The 19637-nt window shown below is 43.7% G+C and overlaps 1 protein-coding gene across 1 annotated transcript in view; it reads right to left on the bottom strand.

The window, feature by feature from the left end:
- Nucleotides 1-2896: 2896 nt before the first annotated feature.
- Nucleotides 2897-19637, bottom strand: part of LOC138950718 (immunoglobulin superfamily DCC subclass member 3-like) — a 46475-nt gene continuing 29734 nt past the window's right edge. The window contains exons 11-19 of the mRNA XM_070322439.1: nt 19020-19205; nt 16541-16645; nt 13501-13720; nt 10832-10959; nt 10122-10325; nt 8314-8433; nt 5764-5884; nt 4288-4411; nt 2897-3560 (exon numbers count right to left, since the gene is read on the bottom strand). Coding sequence (XP_070178540.1) covers nt 3246-3560; nt 4288-4411; nt 5764-5884; nt 8314-8433; nt 10122-10325; nt 10832-10959; nt 13501-13720; nt 16541-16645; nt 19020-19205 — 1523 coding nt within the window. The 3' untranslated portion in view covers nt 2897-3245. The remainder of the gene's footprint in view (nt 3561-4287; nt 4412-5763; nt 5885-8313; nt 8434-10121; nt 10326-10831; nt 10960-13500; nt 13721-16540; nt 16646-19019; nt 19206-19637) is intronic.

Below are 19637 nucleotides of genomic sequence, written 5' to 3'. Positions count from 1 at the left end.
TGCTACACACGCAGCACACGCTTATTCCAAATAGCAAGGTAAGAAATTGGTGAGAGTCACACACAATCAAAACATTCTTCGCCAGAATGCAAAACAACAGCACGGAGAATCATATCAACCATCAAGCCATATGTATACTAGAACTTTGTAATACAAAATTAAAAGATAAAAGAAAAAGAAAACAAGAGGCGAAGCCATCAAGGCTCGCGTAAGAAATCGACAAACAGTAACACAAACTCAATCACTCCGTCACACATACACACACACACACACACACACACACACACACACACACACACACACACACACACACACACACACACACACACACACACACACACACACACAGTAAGCATAGGTGAAACTATGCAAGAAAGCGAGACCCTGGATCTGCCAAGAAGTCTCGGCCCGCTCACAATAACAATGACCGAGACTTTCAGTAATTCCTTTGCGTGACGTCTAACCCTCTTACGTCATAATGTGACGTCTTCAAATAGTTTCTATCACACACGTCGAACACTTTTGACCGAGACTGACGTAATCCATAGACTCGGAAATGTTAAAGTTTCTACCACAGACATACACACATACATACATACATACATACGCACGCACAGACAGACAAAGTTTATCATCGCATAGGCTACACTTACGTGAGCCAAAAAATGGTCACTCTTTCAGTCGAACAACAATTGTCAATTAGAAATTAATAAGCAATGGCAAACAGATGCAAATGATTGATCTGGCAGTAATGTAGTCTATACACATGGATTATTTAGAGGGCGATACTGGGCGCTCTGGTAGGCATTGCGTTCAAGCCTGTTCTTAATATACGCTGCGTGCAATGTACAAAAACTACTGCATGCAGCTGCGTGCAGTCAATTTCACTGGGCAAGTATTGCTTTGAGCAGTAGAAAAGGTACGTGTGTCTCCCGCATTAGCGGTGCTGCGGCGTACTGCATATATATATTAAGAACAGCCTTAATAAAGGAGGGTGGGAGAGGGGGATGAGCGGCGGGAGTCTTAAATTGAGAGGGGGGGGGGGGTTAACAGGTGGGATTCACTGTATCAAGGGTACTCACCCCACCTTCCTTCACGTACAACAATGCATTGAACATGAGGCGCTTTTTCTGCAGGCCCAGAAGCTGCTGCTATAATTCTACAGAATCGTTTCACGACACAGCGTTGTCACTTTTGATTACAATGGGGCATGCCTTAATTATTACCTGTAACTAGTGTTGACCAAGTGGGTCAACCAGAGGTATACGTGTTTTGTCTGAGAGTTCATGAGCTGCCTTCTTTCTGCTGCTGTTAAGTTCTAACAGGCAATTTACTCCATGTACTGTAGCTTAACCTCCCCCCCTCTACTAAAAAAAAAAGCAGGATGTTGCTAACTTGCTTAGCATCGGTAATCATCAGTAGTCGCCTCAACTAATTTTACATCCCAAAAATCTTTGCTGTCGTTTTGGCAGCACTGTCAAAAATGTTCCATGATATAGAAAAAGGGGACAGATGCCTTGAACTGCCCTAACTTTCCGAAATATGCTGAAACTTTTATGGCCGTTTCACAAAACCTGCTAAAAAAAAAAGAAATAGTAGAAACATCCCTGCAAGGCCCTCATTTCCACCAACCTCCAGCAACAGTCTTCAGCCAGCCCCCCCTCCCTCATTTAGGCCGATTCCCTGACCGACATTAATTTTTCATCCGTTTCCACTGTTTGCGCGATTTCCGGCCAATGAAAAGCCACATACGCCTGTGTAAATGAAAAACAAACAAAAAAAGGAACTGAACTACCGACCCTTATTTTTGGGGATTTTGTCATCGGAAACAAAACACACTATTTTCGTTGGGGTTAGTCCATTTTGCCATTCAATTCACATATATCACAGCAGGAGTACCCAGTGCTCTACAATCTTACTGCCCGTACAAGGTTGCTCCAGCCAGTGTAACACAACGTTCACCCTTAACAGTAACACTGTTGCCAGCTATACATGTACAACCAGCAAACAAAACAAAACGAAAGACTTCCATCTAAGTTGAGAGGGGCGAAGGAGATGTCAGAGAACGTAATATTTACATACAGCTGTGTTTGCCAATGAAGGAGAGATATGATTTTTGTTCCCCGTCCATCTCTCTCCACATTCATAGAAATAACATAGACCTGTCTTTGCCAATGAAGGAGAGTTACAATCGTTTATTTCCTTCTGGCTCTCACCACATTCATTGAAATAACATAGGCCTGTCTTTGCCAATGAAAGAGATGCACATTCTCTTCTTCCTCTGTCACTCTCCACACCCACAGTTGGACTGAAGTTTCATTTCAGCATGTTGTGTTGAAGCAGCCACAAGTCACTATATCATTATATATATATATGTCAGACGCTTTGTGAAACACCCTACCCGCTCTATTTGTTAGGCTCTCAGCAAGTTGCGAATGTTTCAGAGTTCCCTCTCTCTGGAAATGACTGCTCCCACTCCCAGGCTACATCCGTTGTACCTCACCTCTTGCATCTCTCTTGCTCTCTCTCTCACTCTCTCTACATCCCTCTCCCTCTCTTCTTCTCTCTCTCCCTCCCTCCCTCCCTCTCTCTCTTTCTCTCCCTCTCTGCTGTCCTTTCTTGCCTCAAATAATCAATTTTACTCTCTCCCTCCCTCCCTCCCTCCCTCCCTCCCTCCCTCCCTCCCTCTCTGCTGTCCTTTCTTGCCTCAAATAATCAATTTTACTCTCTCTCTCTCTCTCTCTCTCCCTCCCCCTCTCTCTCTCTCTCTCTCTCTCTCTCTCTCTCTCTCTCTCTCTCTCTGCCTCTCTCTGCTCATCCCTCCTCTCTCTCTCTCTCTCTCTCTCTCCCTCCCTCTCCTTCGTTCTCTCCCTCCCTCCCTCCCTCCTCCCTCCCTCCCTCCCTCTCTGCTGTCCTTTCTTGCCTCAAATAATCAATTCTACACAGTTCCATCTCACAGAGTTCATCCCCCCTCCCCTAAAATAGAACCACACTGCAACCTAAACCTCTGTCCAGCCAATACGGCGATACAGCCTGCTGATCCTGGCAAAATACACACAGGGAATCCCTCCAATATATTAGGACCACACAGAAGTCTTAACACGTCTTTCTTGTCCACACAAAACCACGCAGCGAATTCGAACACGTTAAGACGACACAGAACAGTCTCAACACATTGTCTCTCTCTTGTCTACACAATTCCACGCAGCAAACACCTCCCGACACGTTTTGTCGACAGCACCAAATCAGCAAGTTGTCTCTCTATCTTCCGCACAAAGTCCCGCACCGTTTGCTGTAACCATGGCGACAGACGTAGCATTTTCACCCTGTAATATGTCTCCTTTGTCCACCCTTCGTTCAATCAAACAGTGGTTTTCGTCAATCACATCCTCGTCAACAGCAACACTGTTGCCTTCGGTGGGTGGCGGCATGGAAGAACAGCCGCTGTCCATGCTGTCGTTGTCGATGATGGTGGTGGCGGTGGCGGTGGGGGTGATGACTGTTTGGAAGGGAGGAGCGGAAGGGGTCCCACTGCTCAACAGCTGTTCGAGTTCTTCGCTCTGCAAGGAAGGGAGGAAGGAAGGTGTGTTAATATGTGTTTCATACGCCGGTCTGTGTCTTGCAACCTAAAAGAGATGACTTATGACTGACGATCATTTAAATCGTACGTACATACACATGTGCATGCACACATATTTGCACACACACACACACACACACACACACATGCACACACACACAAGCATGCACACTCACACACATAAATGAACACACGCATACACACACACACTCTCTCTGTCTCCCTGTTACAAGTAATTCATTCCCCTGTCAAGCATCATGTAAACTATCAAATCCGGGATCTCAGCTTTTACATGCGCTTTCACTTCCCAAAAAATACCAAAAGTGAGCTGGCCGACTGCTTTTGTAGGTAGCGGCGATTTTTGCCAAATAATTTAATCTTACAAAATGACACCCGTGTCAATCATAATGCTACATTCTGCTGTGCACACTTTGCACCCAGCGTTTATTTGACATCAGATACTTCAAAAGTTCCATTTAGCTCATTCTGATGTTTTTACTGACATAAGTTTTGAATTTTAAGACCGCCAAGTCCAGTGGAGGCCCACGAGAAGCTGTGGGGGTCGGTAACATTGCTGCGGCAGACTGCGGACTTCGCCCTACACACCGAATTGAAAATTTAGCACGGCTGGAAAAGCAGAAGAAGAAGAATTTCAAGACCAAAATTTTTGAATTATCGCGTAAACGTGATCTCAGAAAGAAGGTGACCTTGACAGTGGAGGGTGAAAGTTGAGAGGTCAAGGACGCGGGAGTCTGAAGGTCGGATGCAGAGGACGCAGTTTGTCTCCCTTGATCCAACATCATGCGACTCTCAAGCTGCTTCTGTAGTTGCCTGCAAGGACAAAAAAAGTAACGGTGAACATTTAGACACCTGCCTATAACACACAAAACCAGGTAAAATAGTCATGCCCCCCTCCCCCCCCCCCAACCCTCTCCACTTTGTTGTGACATATGCCCTGTCAACATAAACATTTTGCTGTTGTTATTGAAACTACAGGTGGGTTGTTTTTATATTTAGTCAAGTTTTGACTAAATATTTTAACATCGAGGGGGAATTGAAACGAGGGTCGTGGTGTATGTGCGTGTGTGTGTGTGTGTGTGCGTGTGTGTGTGTGTGTAGAGCGATTCAGACTAAACTACTGGACCGATCTTTATGAAATTTGACATGAGAGTTCCTGGGTATGAAATCCCCGAACGTTTTTTTCATTTTTTTGATAAATGTCTTTGATGACGTCATATCCGGCTTTTCGTGAAAGTTGAGGCGGCACTGTCACACCCTCATTTTTCAACCAAATTGGTTGAAATTTTGGTCAAGTACTCTTCGACGAAGCCCGGGGTTCGGTATTGCATTTCAGCTTGGTGGCTTAAAAATTAATTAATGACTTTGGTCATTAAAAATCTGAAAATTGTAAAAAAAAATAAAAATTTATAAAACGATCCAAATTTACGTTTATCTTATTCTCCATCATTTGCTGATTCCAAAAACATATAAATATGTTATATTCGGATTAAAAACAAGCTCTGAAAATTAAATATATAAAAATTATTATCAAAATTTTTTTTTCAAAATCAATTTAAAAACACTTTCATCTTATTCCTTGTCGGTTCCTGATTCCAAAAATATATAGATATGATATGTTTGGATTAAAAACACGCTCAGAAAGTTAAAACGAAGAGAGGTACAGAAAAGCGTGCTATGCAGCATAGCGTAACCACTACCCCGCTCTTCTTGTCAATTTCACTGCCAATGCCGTGAGCGGTGGACCACGAGTATACGGTCTTGCTGCGTTGCATTGCGTTCAGTTTCATTCTGTGAGTTCGACAGCTACTTGACTAAATATTGTATTTTCGCCTTACGCGACTTGTTTTTGTTTCTCTGCAGAGTTATTCCCTTACTTGATGGGTAGCCTTGTTTCTTTTCTAAATATAAGGACAACTGATGCAAGAACGTATGTGTTGTAAGATACAGTTCATTGGATCTGGCCTGGAAAAGACAGATAGTAGCTTAGTAACAGACAGACAGACAAGTAACAGACAAACAGACAGACGTACGCACGCACGCATGCACACACACACGAACAAACACACAGACATGCACACACACACACACACACACACACACACACACGCGCATACACATACATGAACACACACACAAACATGCACAAAGACACACACACATACCTCTGTTTGCAGACAATGACGATGACAGTGACAATGATACTCGTGAGACCAATCACTGAGCCACCGAGGATCCCAAGGTGTTGGTCGCTCAAACCACTCTTGCTACTGCCACTTCCCTGATCTGCACATACATGTAATAACCATCAGGCCTGGGAACCCCTGTTTTGCACTTAAACTTTTTAAACTTGGTGTAATTTCAGAAAAATGAGTGTACTCCACACAGAATTTGAACATCCATGATTCAGGCACGGGAATTGAAAAAAGTCAAAAAGGCTGAAAATATTTAAGTAATAGCAAAGTCGACGGCGCGAAGCACCTAGCCTGAATACTAGAGGGGTCCGGGGGCATGCCCGACCGGAATTTTTCTCTCTCCAAAGAACCCAAATGGTGCAATTTGGTGTCATCTGAGTTCCAAGTTTGCCATTAAATTAAGTTTTTAGAACCATTTTTGCCTCCCTCGTTTATTTTTTCGGCGGACACTTTTGCTTTTTCGGCGGAACAAAAAAAATAAATCGGCGGAAATTTGCCTTTTGGCGGACAATTTCCATGCCTGATGATTCAAACATGCTTTACACGCATCCGTCGCACTGTTAATTAAGTTTACCAATACATTTAAAACAAATGCTTCTTCCTATGTCTACTGACAAAAGCGGTAATCATGTGTCAAAACACTGGATCAGCTGCGGGATGCGCTTGTGAAGAAAAGTAGTCTAGGAATTTTTGAAGTCTTATTTTTTTTCAACTGACCGTACTGATGGTATTCTTGACACCAATGCGTACAAAATACGGAGAAATCGTATGGGTTCCCAGGTCTGAACAATACATCATCTTTATAAACCACAGGGAGACCCTGCTCTAGGCGCTGTTCTTTCTTTCTTTCTTTATTTGGTGTTTAACGTCGTTTTCAACCACGAAGGTTATATCGCGACGGGGAAAGGGGGGGAGATGGGATAGAGCCACTTGTTAATTGTTTCTTGTTCACAAAAGCACTAATAAAAAAATTGCTCCAGGGGCTTGCAACGTAGTACAATATTATTACCTTACTTGGAGAATGCAAGTTTCCAGTACAAAGGACTTAACATTTCTTACATACTGCTTGACTAAAATCTTTACAAAAATTGACTATATTCTATACAAGAAACACTTAACAAGGGTAAAAGGAGAAACAGAATCCGTTAGTCGCCTCTTACAACATGCTGGGGAGCATCGGGTAAATTCTTCCCCCTAACCCGCGGGGGGAGAAACAGAATCCGTTAGTCGCCTCTTACGACATGCTGAGGAGCATCGGGTAAATTCTTCCCCCTAACCCGCGGGGGGAGAAACAGAATCCGTTAGTCGCCTCTTACGACATGCTGGGGAGCATCGGGTAAATTCTTCCCCCTAACCCGCGGGGGGAGAAACAGAATCCGTTAGTCGCCTCTTACGACATGCTGAGGAGCATCGGGTAAATTCTTCCCCCTAACCCGCGGGGGGACCAGGGAGGGGTAAATCCTTCCCCCTAACCCGCGGGGGGAAGGCGCTGTACAACCAAGGTAAAAAGAAAGGTAGTACAGTCAAACCAGTCTGTATCGACCACTCACAGGACTGACCAGAAGTGGTTGCTATGGATTGGTGAATTATATGAAAACAATCTCATTGGGGATGTTATGTTATATGTTATATGAAGTCTTCTATCGCGCGCGTATCTCCAGACTCGGACTCAAGGCGCAGGGATCTATTTATGCCGTGTGAGATGGAATTTTTTACACAATACATGCACGCATTCACATCGACCAGCAGATCGCAGCCATTTCGGCGCATATCCTACTTTTCACGGCCTATTATTCCAAGTCACACGGGTATTTTGGTGGACATTTTTTATCTATGCCTATACAATTTTGCCAGGAAAGACCCTTTTGTCAATCGTGGGATCTTTAACGTGCACACCCCAATGTAGTGTACAACGAAGGGACCTCGGTTTTTCGTCTCATCCGAAAGACTAGCACTTGAACCCACCACCTAGGTTAGGAAAGTGGGGGAGAAAATTGCTAACGCCCTGACCCAGGGTCGAACTCGCAACCTCTCGCTTCCGAGCGCAAGTGCGTTACCACTCGGCCAGCCAGTCCTTTGGGGGGGTCTTAATGGGCAGGTGGTCGTGATGGAGAGGTGATCGCCAGGGCAGGTTTGACTGAAGGTACGATATTAAAAGTGCATTCACAGACACAAAGACAGACAGACACACATGCAAACACACATGCAGACAAACACACAAACACATATTCATATACAAACACACAGAAAAAGACACACACACACACACACAAACAGATGCATACAACCATTCAAAACACACACACACACACACTCTCACAAAACAACAAACATACAATGTGCGTGTGAGTGGTGTATTTTATTTTAAGATTTATACATCAAAGATCAATGGCACATTGTAAGTCGTAAATTCAGGTAATCTAAGGTATTGCTTTGTATTCAAATATTTGCTGGCAGCGAACAGGTTAAAGGGGGTGGGGGGGGGGGGGGGGGGGGAAGTGAGGTTGCCACAGTACCTACCTCCCATGTGAACGAAGACGAGTGTGGAGGGGTCGCCCTTACCGGCGTTCGTACACGCCATCACCTGGAAGATGTACAGCCGCTGGGTCAGGTTGCCCACTGTAGCCTGCGTCATGTTACCTGGCAACGCACAAACAGAGACTACAGTTTTTTTTCATTTGGTTTGTTTGTTTAACGCCCAGCCGACCACGAAGGGCCATATCAGGGCGGTGCTGCTTTGACATATAACGTGCGCCACACACAAGACAGAAGTCGCAGCACAGGCTTCATGTCTCACCCAGTCACATTATTCTGACACCGGACCAACCAGTCCTAACACTAACCCCATAATGCCAGACGCCAGGCGGAGCAGCCACTAGATTGCCAATTTTAAAGTCTTAGGTATGTTGATGCAAGATACCATTTCTGCAAGCCGAAGATTTTTCTGTTTATGCTCCCATAAAAAATGGAATGCTATTCTGTTCAGGCAATATAGATTATATGCGCGTTTCCCACAAATCTACCATCCAGGGGTGACAGTAAGGAGAAAAAAAATGTCAGGAGAGAATAAACAAGTCGCGTAAGGCAAAATTACTACATTTAGTCAAGCTGTGGAACTCACAGAATGAAACTGAACGCAATGCATTTTTTCACAATGACCGTAGTGCGCCGCTTGTGCATAATGGAGTGAAACTGACGAGCCTGTTCAGCGCGGTAGTGGTTTCGCTGTACTGCATCGCACGCTTTTCTGTACCTCTCTTCGTTTTAACTTTCTGAGCGTGTTTTTAATCCAAACATATTATATCTATATGTTTTTGGAATCAGGAACCGACAAGGAATAAGATGAAATTGTTTTTAAATCGATTTTGGAAATTTAATTTTGATCATAAATGTTATATTTTTAATTTTCAGAGCTTGTTTTTAATCCGAATATAACATATTTATATGTTTTTGGAATCAGGAAATGATGTAAAATAAGATGAACGTAAAATTGGATCGTTTTATATAAAAGAAATTTATTACAATTTTCAGATTTTTAATGACCAAAGTCATTAATTAATTTTTAAGCCACCAAGCTGAAATGCAATACCGAAGTCAGGCCTTCGTCGAAGATTGCTTTACAAAAATTTCAATCAATTTGATTGAAAAATGAGGGTGTGACAGTGTCGCCTCAACTTTTACAAAAAGCCGGATATGACGTCATCAAAAGTATTTATCGAAAAAAAGAAAGAAAGTCCGGGGATATCATACCCAGGTACTCTCATGTCAAATTTCATAAAGATCGGTCCAGTAATTTGGTCTGAACCGCTCAACACACACACACGCACAGACACACACATACACCACGACCCTCGTCTCGATTCCCCCTCTATGTTAAAACATTTAGTCAAAACTTGATTAAATGTCCTAGATTATGATTTCTGACTCAATTTGAAGCCTCAATACACACAAGTAAATGGAGAAAAAAAACATTTCCACAGATCTTTCACAGTTTATTAAACACTCCTTATCTCTCTGTTCAAAGGTGACATGTGCGTTTACCACAAATCTACGACAGCCTTATCTGCCTATATATATAACAACCAACCAAAGGACAGACCAAAAGTGCAGGTAATAAGACAGGTGGTCGCTATTGAAAGATGAATTACATGGAACAAAATACGTGTTGGGGGTCTTTTGGGGTGGTGGTAATGGGGCAGGCAGTCTTTGACGAGAGGTGGTCGCCAATGGCAGGTTTGATTGTATCCGATATTCTGATGAACTCTTCTCAGCTCAGCACACGGTCATTTCGCCAAAGAAAATTAACCCCACCATTGCCACAGCCTTACCTCTCTGGTACACTTGCACCCAGCTGGCGTTTTTCAGCAGGTTGTCGTTGGTGCTGATCTCTTCCCGGGCGTTGAACTGTCGGCTGACATACTGAATAAAGTGACCTTGGATCAGGCCGTTGGGCCACAACGGTGGTTGCCATTGGAGATGAACTTGACCTTGGGATATGACCTTGGCCTGCAAGTGCTCAGGCTTGGAGGGGACTGTAAGGAAAGAAGAGAGAATTGTAGTAATACAAAGGAACACCCTTTCAAGATCACCACCACTCCTCCACCCCTGACCCTCTCTCTGCCACACACACACGCACACACACACACACGCACACACACACACACACACGCACGCACACACACACACACACATGCACACACACACACACACACGCATGCACGCACGCACACAAACACACACACAAACACACACACGCACGCACGCACACACACGCACACACGCACGCATGCACACACGCACACACACGCATGCACACACACACACACACACGCACGCACACACACACGCACACACACACGCATTTGCACACACGCATTTGCACACACGCACACACACACACCTAATATTCTCTTTTCCACCCAACAACACACTCTCTCTCTCTTTCTCTCCCACCAAACCCAATCACACACCCCCCCCCCCCCCCCCAACCACCCTACCCCTCCCCCCCCCCCCCCCCCCTCAATGGGAAACAACTCACCATCCTCCTTGGTCTGTGCCAAGATGGGACGACTGTAGGGACCCTGAATGCTGTCGCTGTTTGCCGACACTGATATGTTGTAGATCGTGAAGGCCTGAAGCTTGTCCACCGTGGCAAAGTTAGTGTGACTGAAAAACAAAAAATTCAAGTTTTAAACTTTTACGCCCTCACGGCAAAGCCATTAGGGGCATGTTTCCAGGTTTTACCCCGACTTTAGATGAGATACACAAGTATATGCGTGTTTAGGTGGTATCAGCCATCTGCACTTATGGCAGAATGACCGAGATCTTTTGCATGCCACTGTGGTGACACAGGGGTGGAACATGGATACTGTCTCTGGGTCTACACATAAAATTGACCCGTGTCCGGGCCGGGCCAACCCGCGATTCTAGGATCACAAGTCCAGTGCTTGATCACCTGAGCTACCCGGGCTCCCTGTGACTGAAAACAATAGTCTTCCTTTTAGTGGCCAGAGGAGGCCTCAATAGACGATGGTCAGAAATAATTTTGTCGCGAGTTGCTCACCTTGGAAACACTGTGGAAATCTACGTAACAGTGAAGTCACGTGAAGGATCGTATGACGGCTTACTAGCGCCAAAACTAAAAATTAGTAATTAACCCGTGAAAGTTACTAATTTTCACGAGAAAATTACAATTCTGACGGGAAAATTACTAATTTTCACGTGTTAATTACTAATTTTCTAGTGTTAATAACTAATTTTCAAGTGTTAATGTCTAATTTTCAGTTTTGGCTCGCTTCCTGACGGCTTACTAGTGCCAAAACTAAAAATTAGTAATTTTCACGCGTTAATTACTAATTTTCTTGTACCTCGTGACTGTGGGGGCTCAATGCGCATGCGCGACTGTTTCACCTGCCAGAGCAAAACATCCTTCGATTCGAAACTTTTCTGGTCCATAGTTCTTTAATTAGATGTAAATTAACACTAAGAGCTGAGCGCATGTGTAGATAACCGTGACATACAACTGTCTGTCCGAAAACTTGTTGAATAACGAATTCTATCGAAAGATATTTGTGAAAGTGTGTGAGTCTCGATGAAGAGATCCGTCTGCTAGTCGTCGGACCTTTTGCACATGTCCGACCGGCCGCCATTTTTCCTCTCTCGGTTCGAACATTTTCGGATCGATTGTCCTTCCCTAATACACTTTTAAGCAAATGTATGAGTGTGGTAGTGGAAACAAATATGAAGTACAGCTGTCTGCCTGACAACTTGTCGAATAAGGAATTATATTGAAAGATATCTGTGAAAGTGTGAGACCACAGCCGATCAAAAGTCCGTCTGCTATGAACAGCTTCGTTTCGAAAGTTTTCAGGGTCGATTATTCTTTTCTAAGATACCCAAAACAACGTTTAGGATAGCGCTATTGCAGAAAACAGTGACATGCATCTTCCCGTCGAATTACTTGCTCGATAAGGCCTTCTATTAAAAGATATTTTAGAAATAGTGTGAGAGTGATGTTTGCCGGGCGTTGAAGCCTCTCAGTGCGGACTCTTAAAATCCGACTACTGTGACCGAAAACGAGGCAAAAATGAAAATTAGTAATTAACACTGTTAATTACTAATTTTCACGTGAAAACGATAACCCTAGGTTTTGGCACAAGTAAGCCGTCATAGGATCGACTCACATGCCAGTGATTCTATAACTGCTGAATTTGTGTTATTGAAATTGTGGTCATGGCCGTGGTCTTGCTGTGAACCGAAAGTACGGTACCTAGTTTTGTTTTACTTTTGCTCCCCTTTGAAAAAAAGCTCAGAAAGTAACAAGTCGCGTAAGGCGAAAATACAATATTTAGTCAAGTAGCTGTCGAACTCACAGAATGAAACGCAATGCCATTTTACTCGTAGCATCGTCAGGCCACCGCTCATGGCAAAGGCAGTGAAATTGACAAGAAGAGCGGGGTAGTAGTTGCGCTAAGAAGGATAGCACGCTTTTCTGTACCTCTCTTTGTTTTAACTTTCTGAGCGTGTTTTTAATCCAAACATATCATATCTATATGTTTTTGGAATGAGGAACCGACAAGGAATAAGATGAAAGTGTTTTTAAATTGATTTGGACAATTTAATTTTGATAATAATTTTTATATATTTAATTTTCAGAGCTTGTTTTTAATCCGAATATAACATATTTATATGTTTTTGGAATCAGCAAATGATGGAGAATAAGATAAACGTAAATTTGGATCGTTTTATAAATTTTTATTTTTTTTTACAATTTTCAGATTTTTAATGACCAAAGTCATTCATTAATTTTTAAGCCACCAAGCTGAAATGCAATACCGAACCCCGGGCTTCGTCGAAGATTACTTGACCAAAATTTGAACCAATTTGGTTGAAAAATGAGGGCGTGACAGTGCCGCCTCAACTTTCACGAAAAGCCGGATATGACGTCATCAAAGACATTTATCAAAAAAATGAAAAAAACGTTCGGGGATTTCATACCCAGGAACTCTCATGTCAAATTTCATAAAGATCGGTCCAGTAGTTTAGTCTGAATCGCTCTACACACACAGACAGACAGACAGACAGACAGACAGACACACACACACACACACATACACCACGACCCTCGTCTCGATTCCCCCCTCTACGTTAAAATATTTAGTCAAAACTTGACTAAATATAAAAAGGAATACAAACAAAATGGCCAACCTTATCTTGAGGATGACGTGTTTGGCGGTGACTTTCTGACAGCTGCGTCCCAAGAGCATGGTCTCGCAGCGCACGGTGTAGTGAGTCACCGGCAGCGCAGCGTTCTGCTTACCCCCACCGTAAAACCAGGACACGGAGATGGCGTCAGACTTCAAGACAAAGGCGTGTATCTTCTCTGGCGCTGCCAGGTGCGTGTCTGTGTCTGCCAGTGTCACGTTGCCTGTAATACATCTTTCTTTATTTGGTGTTTAACGTCGTTTTCAACCACGAAGGTTATATCGCGACGGGGAAAGGGGGGGAGATGGGATAGAGCCACTTGTTAATTGTTTCTTGTTCACAAAAGCACTAATCAAAACATTGCTCCAGGGGCCCTGTAATACATGTATTTCTTACAAGTAAAATGACTATTTCTAAGAATACTTGAATTGAACTCACATAGAAAAGAGCGCATGCGCGGAGGGTGACAGTTTCCTTTCCCCTCATCCATGACCCAGTGACCGATATCAACCAATCTTTCGTTTCAATCAACAAATTCTCCGCATAATCGCATCAGTGAAGTGTTGTGTGGTGTCCTAAATTACTTAATTCCGTCTGCAGTGTAGTTATGTCCCATGAAAATAACATTTTCAGAAGAAGTCCAATTCCATCGAATAAATTGACGCTATTTGCTACGATTTTGTATTAGTTTCAACACACTGCTGCAGTTCTATACAACTGCAAAGGGTTAACTTGCGTTTGGGACACAGTCTTTTTATTCTATCCAAACTTTGCCTGGTATCATATGAGTACCACCATAAAATCCCTAGCAAACGCCCAGTATCTAGCAAACGCTCACCCCCCACTTTTGGCCAAAAGTTGTGCAGAGGGGTCACTACCTACCAAACGCCCACCCCTTGTTTGCTTTTTACAAAGTTTTAAGACAGTCGGCCTCCTTTATCTACGATTTGTGCACACTATTCGATGGTTCGCCGGTTTTTTCTTCTTCTTTCTTTTGATCTTTATTTGTGTCGACAAACGGTGTGTTTATTTTTCCTTAAAATTGCATAAATCACATGTTGTATCACTTTTTTTTTCTCGTGAAAATGTGATGACACTTTATCTTGAAAAGGGGTGTATACCTAGCAAACGCCCACCCCCTACTTGTACCCGAAATCTGTGCGGAGGGGGGGTGGGCGTTTGCAAGGGATTTTACGGTATAAGACCACATTGATCATGTAAGCTTTCGTTCAACCCCTGTTACTACAATCATGAACCGCTGAGTAGTCACCGGGTCGGATTAAACAAGCAAAAACATATGTGTGGATAATTGATCTAATAGTCCAACTATTTACCATAAGAACATCATCACACTGCAGGCGGCATCAAGCAAAACGCCCATGTCAATCCGGATTATTTGACTGACCCCGACATGGACGCAACTAACCCAAACCCTATATTATGAGCCCTCAGTATAACGATCAAATTTTGGTTACATTTTTAAAGGCGTTAAACAAAGGTACAGTGGTCGCCGGTTAATATGACCGCGGTTAATATGACCAGCCGCGTATTATGACCAATTTTACCCGGTCCGGAATTGTCCTTCTTTGTTATGTATTAGAAAAAGCCGCTTAATATGACCACAACGCCGCTTAATATGGCCACATTGTTTCGAGAAAAGGGCAACAAGTTAACATCTTTTTCAGTTTGAAATCACTCGGGGGGAAACAATACATACGATTTTTTGAAAAAGGCAAAAAGCCGTGCGATACTTTCTTTCTTTTTCGTGAATGAAACTAAAGTGATCAGTGATCAGTGCTCAGTGATCTCTAATGTCGCGATCATTATTCTCTTTCTTTTTTTCCCCGAGACTGAGCGTCATAAAAAAGGCAAAAAAAGCGTGCGATCTTTTCATTATTTCCCGTGAATAAATCTAAAGTGATCACGAACATTATTCTCTCTCTTTTTGGCAAACAGAGCACGAGCCAACCAATCTTTCAGTCTGATTCAAGAGGAAACAATGTCGAAACAAAAACGCCAAGATCGGACAGCCGAGGAAAAGCTAGAACTTATTGACAAATTTAAAGCTCTACCATCCTGTAGTATGCGTGAGAGTGCTGCACAGTTGGGCGTCAACAGAGGATTTTTGACAAACATTCTCAAGAATGAAGACAGCGTGAGGAAGGAGTGCGCAACGCAGGATTCACCGCAATGAAAGCGTTAAGTCGTTTTCTCTAACATCGGTTAATATGACCAGCCGCTTATTATGACCATTTTATCCCGGTCCCAAAGTGGTCATATTAACCGGCGACCACTGTACCACTGGACCACTGGACCACTGTACCTGCAACGAAAAGGGACCACCAAAAATTGGCCCTATACTGCAGATTCGCCCGTTTCGTGACAGGTATATTTTGGTCCAGACCGTAAACAGAACATGTCCTTTACTTGAAAGGTGTAATCCCATCAGAGGACTGGGTGGCCGAGTGGTAACGCACTTGCGCTCGGAAGCGAGAGGTTGCAAGTTCGACCCTGGGTCAGGGCGTTAGCAATTTTCTCCCCCCTTTCCTAACCTAGGTGGTGGGTTCAAGTGCTAGTCTTTCGGATGAGACGAAAAACCGAGGTCCCTTCGTTGTACACTACATTGGGGTGTGTACGTTAAAGATCCCACGATTGACAAAAGGGTCTTTCCTGGCAAAATTGTATAGGCATAGATAAAAAATGTCCACCAAAATACCCGTGTGACTTGGAATAATAGGCCGTGAAAAGTAGGATATGCGCCGAAATGGCTGCTATCTGCTGGCCGATGTGAATGCGTGATGTATTGTGTAAAAAAAAATTCCATCTCACACGGCATAAATAAATCCCTGCGCCTTGAATATGTGCACGATATAAATTGCATAAAATAAAAATTAAAAAATATTTTTAAAAAATCCCTGCGCTTAGAACTGTACCCACGGAATACGCACGATATAAGCCTCATATTGATTGATTGATCAAGGGAGAGGCCTGACACCTCAGGCACTGCTGTATCAAAAAGAGCTGGATTAGCGTTCATACTCACCAGTACGAATGTAACTCCAGGGCCAGGCCTCGTCGTGCACATGGGGGTTGTTTCCCTTGAAAAGGGCCTTCATTCGCACCCGGTATTCTCTGTTTTCTTCCAGTTCTGACAAAATGACAATAAAAGCCCTTTATTGTCCATTAAAATGAAAAATTTCGTTGACGCATCCACCTGCCTGATAATGATTTCAAACAACTTTTAGAAAGAATTATTTGACCCCAAAGCTATTGCTTGCAATGAAGGAAACAAAACCTGAAAACGGCTGTCACTGCACGTACACAGTCACGGATCTAGAAAACAAGGTCACCTAACAGTTGCACACAAAGAGGTCAAGACGGGCGCAGTGGCGTGGTGGTAAGACGGCGGCCTCCTATTCGGGAGGTCATGAGTTTGAATCCCGGTCGCTCCCGCCTGGTGGGTTAAGAGTGGAGATTTTTCCGATCTCCCAGGTCAATTTATGTACAGACCTGCTAGTGACTTAACCCCCTTCGTGTGTACACGCAAGCACAAGACCAAGTGCGCACGGAAAAGATCCTGTAATCCATGTCGGAGTTCGGTGGGTTATGGAAACACGAAAATACCCAGCATGCCTACCCAACAAAAGCGGAGTGAAGCTGACTATGCTCTCAGAGTATAGTTTGGGGAACCCAAATGGGCAAACAAGCTCACACATAACCAGAAAATTCTGTAACGCTGAAGAAGAAGAAGGTCAAGAACACCTCTCCTAATCGCCACTGGCTCTAACAAAACAAAACAAAATCAAATCAATGCCATGCAAATCAGTCAAAAAGAAGTGAAATCATGCAATGCAGTGGAAATCCCTTTAAAAATCCAATGTAAGACCCCCAAAATCTGAGAAAATCAGGTCTTAAAAAAAGAAGGAGTCTTATTTATTTTTTTTGTTTTTGTTGAGATTTAACGCCCAGCCGACCACGAAGGGCCATATCAGGGCGGTGCTGCTTTGACATATAACGTGCACCACACACAAGACAGAAGTCGCAGCACGTACAGGCTTCATGTCTCACCCAGTCACAGTATTCTGACACCGGACTAACCAGTCCTAAGCACTAACCCCATAATGCCAGACGCCAGGCGGAGCAGCCACTAGATTGCCAATTTTAAAGTCTTAGGTATGGCCCGGCCAGGGTTCGAACCCACGAACTCCCGATCACGGGGAGGACGCCTTACCACTAGGCCAACCGCGCCGGTAAGAAGGAATCTTAAAATGGAGGTAAGTTTACAGACATTATGAATAGAACATCTGAAAAAGTAGGTTTTTTTCTAAAGGGGCGTACCATGTCTCCCAAGAAAGCGGAAACTGGTGCATGCTTGTCATTATTTGTTGAGGTGAATGGGGCCAGACTAAGTATACACCCCGGCCCTCCAGGTTGGGGGTTGTGCGAAGGGCTAACAATTAACCCATCCATGGAAAAAAGTACTCGTTACAGAAACGTCAGCAATTTTTAGCTTAGTGTAAAAGCAGAGGGTGGGAGGGTGACTCATAATGTTTAGCTTAGTGTAAAAGCAGAGGGTGGGAGGGTGACTCATAATGTTTAGCTTAGTGTAAAAGCAGAGGGTGGGAGGGTGACTCATAATGTTTAGCTTAGTGTAAAAGCAGAGGGTGGGAGGGTGACTCATAATGTCAGCAATGTTTAGCTCAGTGTACAAGCAGAGGGTGGGAGGGTGACTCATAACGTCAGCAATTTTTAGCTTAGTGTAAAAGCAGAGGGTGGGAGGGTGACTCATAATGTTTAGCTTAGTGTAAAAGCAGAGGGTGGGAGGGTGACTCATAATGTTTAGCTCAGTGCAAAAGCAGAGGGTGGGAGGGTGACTCATAACGTCAGCAATGTTTAGCTCAGTGTACAAGCAGAGGGTGGGAGGGTGACTCATAACGTCAGCAATGTTTAGCTCAGTGTACAAGCAGAGGGTGGGAGGGTGACTCATAATGTTTAGCTTAGTGTAAAAGCAGAGGGTGGGAGGGTGACTCATAATGTTTAGCTTAGTGTAAAAGCAGAGGGTGGGAGGGTGACTCATAACGTCAGCAATGTTTAGCTCAGTGTACAAGCAGAGGGTGGGAGGGTGACTCATAATGTTTAGCTTAGTGTAAAAGCAGAGGGTGGGAGGGTGACTCATAATTGGGGTTCCATTGTAGGAATATCACATCTGTTAGGCAAAAAAAAAAAAAAATGTGTTGGTGTAGGGTAACCCGACCAACCATATTTTTTCCCGCCGACCCTAAAAATTTTTTTTCTCCATTTCTAAATTTGTTGGCACAATTTGCAAACCATACCGAGACTAAGGGAAGTAACCTCCTCCGAACTCGACTAAATTTTAAAAAACAAAAAAACTAAATAAAAACCAGAAAAAGCCTACCTACCGACCCTATTTTTTTGTGGTCACGTTACCCTAAACCAACATTTTGTTTTGTTTGCCTTATGTAATAGGGAAAACATGTCCATTAGTAAGCAAAAATGCTGACCTGTCACAAGCAGACTGTCCTGCGAGGAATCCAACACCACTTCATCCACGTGGTCGGAGTTGCTGAGGCCGTAGTACGCCTCGTAGGCGGCAATGTCATCCTTGCGACGGTGACGCGTGTGGAAGTCCGACCAGTTGAGAGAGATGGAGGAGTTGCTGATGTAGGTAAGAGTGACGGAGGGATAACCTGTTGTTTGGAGAACAGTTTGGTTAGGGTGCTGTTGGTGTGGTGAAAAGGTGATGTGTGTGTGTGTGTGTGTGTATTTGCATGTTTGTGTGTGTGTGTGTGTGTGTGTGTGTGTGTGTGTAAGTGTGTTGCATGTGTGTGTAAGTGTGTTGCATGTGTGTGTGTGTGTGTGTGTGGAAGTGTGTTGCATTTGCGTGTGTGTGTGTGTGTGTGTGTGTGTGTGTAAGTGTGTTGCATGTGTGTGTGTGTGTGTTGCATTTGTGTGTGTATGTGTGTGTGTTGCATTTGTGTGTATGTATGCATGCGTACGTGCATGCGTTGGTGCATGCATGCATGCGTGTGTTGCGTGCGTGCATGTATGCGCGTGCATATGTGTGAGCCTGCGTGTCTGTCTAAAATAAAAAGTCACAAATTCAGAGCTACAGATTTAAT

The sequence above is a fragment of the Littorina saxatilis genome, linkage group LG16 (genome assembly GCF_037325665.1).
Source record: "Littorina saxatilis isolate snail1 linkage group LG16, US_GU_Lsax_2.0, whole genome shotgun sequence".
Classification (NCBI taxonomy): Eukaryota; Metazoa; Mollusca; class Gastropoda; order Littorinimorpha; family Littorinidae; genus Littorina; species Littorina saxatilis.
This window is presented reverse-complemented; position numbering and strand designations above follow the sequence as displayed.